The sequence below is a fragment of the Pyxicephalus adspersus genome, chromosome 1 (assembly GCF_032062135.1).
Source record: "Pyxicephalus adspersus chromosome 1, UCB_Pads_2.0, whole genome shotgun sequence".
Classification (NCBI taxonomy): Eukaryota; Metazoa; Chordata; class Amphibia; order Anura; family Pyxicephalidae; genus Pyxicephalus; species Pyxicephalus adspersus.
In genome coordinates, this window is record NC_092858.1 from 24,668,214 (window position 1) to 24,677,700 (window position 9,487).

At 45.0% G+C, this 9,487-nt stretch overlaps 1 protein-coding gene across 1 annotated transcript in view; it reads right to left on the reverse strand.

Annotated features, from left to right (window-relative positions):
- Positions 1–4,744, reverse strand: part of NBEA (neurobeachin) — a 371,654-nt gene extending 366,910 nt beyond the window's left edge. Inside the window, exon 1 of the mRNA XM_072398659.1 lies at positions 4,247–4,744. Coding sequence (XP_072254760.1) covers positions 4,247–4,453 — 207 coding nt within the window. The 5' untranslated portion in view covers positions 4,454–4,744. The remainder of the gene's footprint in view (positions 1–4,246) is intronic.
- Positions 4,745–9,487: the final 4,743 nt, after the last annotated feature.

Sequence of the window (9,487 nt, forward strand, 5' to 3'; positions counted from 1 at the left end):
GTTGGCACTATATAAAATACTGTTTAAAAATAATAATAAATACAAATCTAACATAATTGCTAACGGTCACAAGGCTGGCTTTGACAATGCTCTCTACGTTATTCAGTATGAATGGCAGCATGGTGGCTCAGTGGTTAGCACTTTGACCTTTGCAGCGCAAGGTCCCCGGTTCGAATCTCGGCCAGGACTCTATCTGTATGTGTTTGCGTGGGTTTCCTCGGGGTACTCCGATTTCCTCCCACACCCCAAAACATGCAGTTAGGTAAACTGTCTCCCCCCCAAATTGTCCTTAGCTTGTAATAATGACATATGACTATGGTAGGGACATTAATTAGATTGTCAGCCCCTTCGAGGGACAATTAGTGACATGACTATAGACTTTGTACAGCACTGTGTAATATGTTAGCGATATATAAATATTGTGTTATAATATTAATAATATGTACAGGTATGTCTGGGTATGTACACCATGCATTTTGATTTACATGGCTGTTTTGTGGTTCTATAAATGGCTGTGTGTGTTATAGTCAATGGAAATGCCATGGGTTGTATACAAGGTATACTGGTAAGGATGGGGGCATTAAAAGAATGTACATACATGCAATTGGATCTCCATAAAGCATTTGGCAAAGGGGGGTATCCCAAATCAACCAATCGGAAATGATTAATGATATGCCCATGGCAAAGGCGAATTGCCCCACCAATAGGTTATTAGGTTACACGTCCCAGATATTATATATAATCAATACCATACACAAAGTGTCAGTGCGATCTGAGGACAATAGAAAGCAAAGCTTTAATGAGATTTTTAGTAAGGTTGCATTATTCCACATTGCATTGCAATGCTGGCAATACTCCTCCTGTGTTACTGTCTGTATCTGTCGGTCATTTGCAACCCCTATTTAATGTACAGCGCTGCAGAATATGTTGGCGCTATATAAAACCTGTTTTTGATTATTATTAATAATAATAATATTATTAATAATGTTGACCACACTGCCATTTGGGATAGCGCTCAAGCCTGAAAATCTGATAGAAAACCCCAAGCCTGATTATCTTTAAGATTCCATACACTGAATGGGCGGTGCTTAGGCATCTGAAGACACCCCAATAGTATAAATTACAGGACAAATACTCATTTTCTATAGGTATAAGCCAAACCCTGCAATATTTATGTGCCATATTATTTTATAATAAAATCCCCATAGAACTATGTATATTCAGCAACCAAGCAGGTCATAAATATTTAAATAATTGTGAACTTCTGTGCTTCTGCAGTTGCCGGCTGCATGGGGGAGGTCAAATGCAAATAAAGCAGCGAGACGGAAGAGACGGAAGCAGCGGCTGCCTCCGCGACACCTGACTTAAGATGGCAAGACGCTCCAAGCGTGAACTCTTCCCCCCATCAGTCCCTTCCATCCATCGTGGGCCAACGTGACCGGCTCCTAAACCCAGACTGGCGTGGCCGTCACTATTTTCATTGCTGCCTAGAATAATTCATTAGTTACAATTGTGCGCTCCTTGATTCCTAAGACCATACTAATGAAGCAGTTTTAAAACCCTAGCTGTAAGGATTATTGTAACACTGCCCCGCGTTGCAGAAGACAAACCATGATACAGTATAATCAGTCGCAGCAAAATCTATTCGGCGGCCCCGACATAATGAAACAAATGAGTCAGCGTTTGGTGCCCGGGCTTCTAAACGCGTTTTATTCTGCACCCTATGAATTGGAATCATTCGACGTTGTGTCACGAGACGCTCTACATTCAGCAATTCTGTTGTGGCTGGGGGGGGGGGGAGGGAGACGAGGTCACGGTGACTCAAAGGGACCATATCTGGGACTGTGACAGCAGGCGGAGAACACCGGAATTAAGTGCCTTCATCAATTTGCTATAAAGCCACCAGGGTCTAATTAAAAAGCTGCATTTCTGCATTTTTAATGAATCGCCACCGATAACCCCAAATACAAAAGCTTTTATTCTATATAGAATATTTACTGGAATGCTGTGCATTTTCTTTATTAAAGGTCTACAAAATCACTGCAATACAGGCCTAGACGCTGACAAAAGGTGAGCTCCAAGCAGGCCTTCTGTGCCAATGATAAAAACAGCAATGTATACATATGATGTAAAAGTTCTTATAGGTGGGGAATGGACTAAAAGGTCATTTTTTAATAAGGTGTAGGGATGTGATGACGGTCTATGTGCAGCCTGGACTGAACGCCGGCGTTCCATAATTACGATTTAAGGTTGGAATTAATCAAAGCTTTCTAAGCCTTTGTCATATAATCTGTGAAAGGCAAGGCTTTGTATGTGCATGACACAAGTAATGTCAAGCACAGGTTTCCATGCACCCTGATGCCTAATCTTCAGGGATAATCACATGCATGATCAGGCACACTAGCCGCGATTAACCCTTCCGCTCCCCAAGAGGTGACAGCAATGACAGTGCTGCATTAATCCTCTGGGGTCTCCTTCAGCTTTGCAAGGATGCCAAATATATTTAAAGACTGAGAAGCTGTACATAGCTTCCAAGACATTTAATACCACGGCATATGGGCCGTTCACAGCAACTGCACCCTTGAGGATGCTGGTTTTAACCCCTGATTGATCGAATGGCACTATGCCGTGCAGTGCAATGTGAAGGCGAAAGCACAGGATTCCCTAGGTGAGCCGTCACCTGCTGGGAAGTGAAGGGAGAAGGATCTACAGAACACATTCATGGCCAATGCAAGTCTCAAGGTGCTATGTTTAACCCTTTACTATCCAAGGGAGAAGAAGCAACATATATCAAATAGGATTTCCCTGATCAGCTGTCACCCTCTGCAATAGGGTTGTATGTTCAGGGTACAGCACACAGGCCAATGCAGACCTTGATACCCTTACCCATTACTAACAATAGGAGCTGCCATACAAATCCATAGGATGAACCCCCCATCCGGGGAGGAAAAGAGCTTCCATTGACAGGAAGGGCCACAATGGGCATCCTCAGGATCCCGGGTCTGACGGGTCTGCATGGCTGCAATGCATTTCTCATGGAACAGTGAGCACAATATTAGAGATCACCCAATGGTGGGGGGAAGTGGGGTCACCCTGCGGTACATTCACAGCAGCCTGGCACCCCGGGTATTACCTTTCCTGATGCTGAGAGGGACCCCCAGTCTATAAGCAATAATTGCTGCAGCCCAAATGGCACACAGGTCATGGCCCGGAGGGAGCCCAATCTATAGGCACCTAATCCATCACTGCATAGGAACTCCAATCTATACATACACAGGCTAGGGCCCCGCTGGCAAAGAAGCCATGCCTGGAAAGGACCGGGATCTAAAGATATGTAGGCCTTGTCCAGGGCTCACACAAGCTTAAGGGCCTATCTGGCACAGGGGCCACGTTAATAAGGGATCCCAATGTATACGGCCGACCTGGAAGGGTGATTCATAGGCACACAGGCCATGCATAGGAAGGGACAGTAATCTACAGACACAAAGTCCATTTCAGGGACCCCAACCTTTTGGTACACAGGCCATTCCTAGATGGGGAGACACTGATCTATAGGTACCCAGGGCATTCCAGGGGCCCCAATCAATAGGTACACCTGCCATTCCTGGAAGGGGACCAATTTTCTATATAGACACAGAGGCCATGCCAGGGACTCCAATCTATAGGAGTACAGGACTAGAAGGGAAGACACTAATCTATAGGAACCCGGGGCATTCCAGGGGCCCCAATCTATAGGTACACAGGCTATCACTAGAAGGGAAGACACTAATTTATAGGTACACAGGGCATTCCAGGGGCCCCAAACTATAGGTACACAGGGCATTCCAAAAAGGGGACCACAGTCTATAGGTACACAGGCTAGAAGGGAAGACACTGATCTATAGGAACACGGGGCATTCCAGGGGCCCCAATCTATAGGTACGCAGGCTATCACTAGAAGGGAAGACACTAATTTATAGGTACACAGGGCATTCCAGGGGACCACAGTCTATAGGTACACAGGCTAGAAGGGAAGACACTGATCTATAGGTAAACAGGTAGGTATCCTATTTCAGGGGCCCCAACCTATAGACATACAGGCCATCCCTGGGCCCCTGAACTATAGGTACAGCTGCCATTCTATTGGCACAGATGCCCCCATGCACACCCCAACCCATAGGTGTGCTTGCCATCCCTTAGAAGGGCACCCTGCTCTATAGGCACCCCCCCTGCAGCCAGCACACCTGGCACAGCACACACATCTTACCAGGTTCAGCACGGTCTCCACGATGTCCCTGTTGCTGACTTCCCCGACCTGGATGAGGCCGATGAGCACGGCGAATTTCATCCTCATGTTGCGGATGGGGACAGACGGGTTGATCACCCCGCCGGGCAGCACCATGGAGCCCGAACCACCCGGGGCATCCCTGTCCGGGCAGCCGGCCCCCGCCAGCGGCTTGTCACTGGCCATCATCCTCCGTACGAGCCGCTCTCCCTCCTCCGGCACGGACACACCGGGATTTCTGCTCGGATCCTCCAGATAACGGGCTGAGTCACAGCGAGCGGAGAGACACCTGCGGGTGAGAGGCGCTGCCTAATCCACACTTTCCGGGGTAATATCACAGACCCTGGCCCCTTCCATCACCAGCCCGGGGCTGCACTGATAACTCGGACTCCTCCTCGCTCGGTCGCCGGGTAACGGGATGGCGGCTGCAGCTGGCTGGCTTGTTGTGCTGATCAGACACCGCTCACTCCTCCGCCATGTTGACGCCCCCTGCCTGCGGTACGGCGAACTGCGCCTGCGCCAGTGCTGCCCGGGGGCGGGGCCGAGCCTGCCTAGCGACCCCAGGGATGGACAGGTGTGCAGGTAGGTACCCAGAGCATGGGGGATGGGGGGGGGGGAATATTCCCATGTATCAGCTATGTCCGTGTATGTGTAAATAGAGAGGTGTGCTCAGTATATAATTAATGCTGGATAGATGCAGCTCGACCAAAATGCTGAAAATAAATACCTCTCACCCATACCACAGATAAAAAAGCTTGTTATCAAATGGCAACTATACTACAACGGGGTATACTTCCCTGGAATCTGCTCTAAATGGTTGCTATTGGTTACTTCAGTTACACAGTGTATTGCTCCTAGTCTGCTCCATCTCCTTTCAAGCAGGGTTCAAACCTGCATCCAAAGATTCACCCGGCACACAAGCCATTCCAAGGCGGTGATACCGGCAGGGACGGAAAAGATTGCTGGCAATGGTGGCTTCATTCGCTGTTCACAATTGCCCATCGCCCCTGCTAACTGTGGGGTAATACTGGGCATCACTGGCATCAAAAGGCCAGTGCCATGTGCTCACTCCCAGCTAGTGCCAGGCGTGCCAGGGACGGGGCCGGAGTTACTGCACATTGCAGGGAATGCTGCAAATCTCCTTCCATTGCACAGTATACCCATCCCATATCCAGCAGCTAATGGCGGAGATCTGATCAAAATGTCCTAATACTACTTTCCCTGTGTACCTACCTTCCAGGAAGGTGCCCAACCTAAAGCAGGTTGGTTATGATATACTCCTGAACTGAACACGGACTGTTTTAAAAACATGTAAACCTTACTATTCCTTATATATGCCCTTTTTGCACTTTTATTAGCGTTTTAAAACTTGCCTTTAAAACGCTGGAAAACGCCTATGTCGCATTTTAACACATTTATGTTTTAAGCGCTTGAAAACATGGGAAAACGTCACAATAAATTCAATGGAAGCGCATTTTACCCGAATTTTCTCATGTTTTGGGGCGTTTTTCATCTTGAAGCCAGCGTTTAATTTTTTAAACGTTACATGCAACGTTTAAGATAATGCTCATAAATGTGTCTCAAGGAAATGTCCTGGCGTAGACTAGCTCATTGGAATGCATTGGAATTTCAAACATTGGCTTTAAAATCCTCAGATTAAACGCTGGGGAAAACGTCCGTGTAGACTAAGCCTAAGGGAGCAGAAGGATCCCACCCTTCAACCTTTACAGAGTTCTTCCCAACCCTTCTGTTTTAGTGCATAGTGCAATGTGTGCATCAGGTACTCTCTGGGCGGAGAGCTCACCCCAGACCTCTGGTTCCCTTAACTATAGGGATTTTATTTTATCAGAAACAAGAACGTTTTATTTTACGGATATGTGACTGTACACCTATATCTGTATTCACCTCAAATCTGCAAAGCGAGCCATGTTTATTTGTGGAGGTTCACTGATGACTTTGTGTGAAGGGCATTAGGTGTTTGCTGTTTTCCTGTAAGCCACAGGTGCACTATGAGGGGATTACAACATTTTTTGTATATCCATTGGATGTTTCTTTCCAACCCTGAATGTTGTGGTCCAATTTTTTAAAACATAATTTGGGGAATCTTCTGACTCCCTCTGACTGTTTTTTGTTTTTTGTTTTATTAGGATTTGGGTTAATGGACTTTCTCCTGCCACAAGGTCAGAGGGTCACAAGGAAGCAGTTGAGTGACCACCTTCCCCAGCTTTGTCCTAACTATTCTCCTCGTTATTATGGGTTATTAATTATAGGGCTCCAGCTCTGTAATTAACAGCAGTGAGCTAATTAGGGTTTTGGAAATGTGCAGTATAATTTATTGGGTCTGATTTAATAAAGCTCTCCAAGGCTGGAGAAGATATACTTTCATCGGTTAACCTGAGTGATCCAAGAAACCTGGAATGGATTTCTTAAAAGTAATTTGCTATTTGTTAGAAAATGTTTTCAATCCTGGACCAGCTTAATTCCAGGTTTGCTGGATCACCTAGGTTCACTTGTGTATGCTCTCAAGCATTGGAGAACTTTAATAAATCAGGCCCACTGAGGGGATTCTAATCAGTTTGCCATGTGATCCAGGCACACCTGCTAGAGAGCATAGTCAAGTCCTGAATTAGGACCCATACAGACGTCAGAGGATTGTCGCTGGAAATGATCTTTTGTGATCGTTTCTAGTGACAGATGTATGAACAAGTGCTGCACACACATGGCTATTCTGTTCCTTGGAGAGCAGGGGAGAGAACAAGCAAGCAGCACCTGCTGTGCTTTCCTCCATGAGAGTGAACAGCAGTCATTCCCAAATAGTCATTCATTAATTGGTTGCAGCCGTTGGAGGATCACTATAACCGTATCTGATACGGTTATAATAATCTGAACGAATATCTGACGTGTGTTTGTATGAATGTTTAGCCCCCCCCCCCCCCCCAACGAGTACTTTTACTTTTTTCAAATAAAAAATTACATTTAACAAAAATAAACATCTATATTTTATTCAAAATTGGGGATATTTACTGAAGGAAGTTAGGCTGTGGTGAATTATCAAGGGATAGTTTACTAAACCCAGTAAATAAATAAAGCTCTGCACTTTTTTTTCCCATACTGCTGGGTTTTCTTTTTAAACCACATTCACTAGGTAAATAATCCCTTGCAGATATTTGATCATTCACTTTAGCAAGTGAACTTGGTGAACTCCTTTAGTAGGTGACCCCCATGGTGTTGTGACAGTCCACATTGCAGGACATCTGTTTCATTTACAGCTGGCAGGGGGTCACAAAGGTTGAATAGATCTTTCCTTTCTTTGAACCCTTTTTCTTTTTTGTGTAATGGATGGCAGGCTTGGTCCTCTTTTGTTTTTTGGAAGGAACAGGTGGTATAGGCAGACAATAACCCCTGACAACACTAGAAGATAATGGTAGTATGGCTTATGTCTTTGGAATGAATGACAGTTTGTGTTTTAAAGAACCTGTACTGGCAGAAATCTGCTGTCAGTATATATACCATGATATCCAGAGGTGAACCCCAGCACTCAGCAGGTCTGCAGCAGCCATTCTGCCTTTGGTTCCTCCTGTTGCAGAGCGCGTGCATGTACCAGCTATGGTCTCCATCAGCGAGTGGAGAGCGCTCCTTATATTACCTGTAGTCCATCAGCTTGTTGCTGTCTTTTCCTTGCTTCTGCCTGCCATGTCTAAGCAATGGAAGGTGGGAGGTGAAGGTGTCAACCGACCTCACCTGCTGATTCATTCTGCAATCCCCTCCCACCCTGTCAATCATATTTCTGTATTTAGTCAGGCTCAACCCAGATGCTCATTGCCTGAGACAGCGTTCACTTCCTGTCCTGCTGTTGGTGCATTATTGTTTGATTCTTTGCTTTGCCCGACCCTCCAACTGGTTGCTGCCCGAATTGACCTCTGCCTGTATTCTGACCATGAGATTTCTCTACCCTTTGGATACCTCACCCGGCTTATTGCTTTTTTTATGTATGACCACAGCTCTGTTCTCTGACCTGCTCTCGTTTAACTATTTGGAATTACAGTATAGCCTCTTGTCACTGCCAAGTGGGCTAAGTGGTAATTTGCCAACTTTTGTCCCCCTAGAAGTTAAAGTCATAGGGGCAACCATTTGCTGGGATGGTGGAACTCGCCTCCTGAGGCTGGTCTGTAGGTAAAGACTACAGAGAGAGAATGGGGAATCCTCTCCGGTAAAGCATTGGTATTTGACCTTACATATGCATTCTGCTGTTTCTCATCATCTCCTAAAACCCTTACTTTTGTTTACAGTACTTTATGGCTCTGACCTGGAACATGCATCTACATAAGAAAAGTCAGAGTGAATTTATACTCCAGGGATTTAAGAAGCACTAAAACAATGAGTTCAGCATGACATTTAGGAGATAAGAAAGTTCAGCAGTCTCTATTCAGTCTCTAAATATTATTGTCTTTAAAGAAAAGGTGTTGGCATAGTAGTGAGAGATTTTTTTAAAATTATTTTTATTTCACTAAAACATTCTCTGGAGGAGAATCTTCCAGGTCCATGTGTTTCAGTGGCAGTAATTAATTCTCCACCAAGGAATGTTTCAGTTAACATCAGATTTACTTCTTTATGAAAAGACCCCATTTAAAAAGTTTGTCTTTACAATTTTTGAGAAATCATTAATAACAGCTTTTAATACAGGCGCACCAATGACAACAAAGCTGTTTTCTTACACACTGTCTTTCTCTAATTTCATTTAATGTAATTATTATACATTATATATATACATTTTATAAAAAATAGACTTACCTTCAATCCCGCAGGGCAGTCCGATCCATCCGGAGGTGTCTTCCATTGGATCCCGTGTCATCCCAGCATCCATCCCTAATCCCTTCTTCCTACGTCACCCGACCGAGGGGCTAGATCAGGTGATGTAGAATGGAAAAAAAACATACCAATCTCACGTGCATGTGTAAGATTGGCAAATGTTTTCTTTTCTCACTAAAAGGCTCCTTCTGCGCATGCCCGAGATGCTCAGGCATGCGCAGAAGGAGCACCCAAGAGCTTCCTGGGATGCATGACGTAGGTATCCCGGGAGGCTTTGCACCATTTTTTTTTTCAAAAAAGGTGTTGCATTTAAAAAAAAAAACAGAATTTTTACTTTACATAAAAGGTTTGTCTACCCTTTTACGTAAAGTGAAATTCTTAAGTTTAGGTACGCTTTAAGCCAGAGTTTTAATT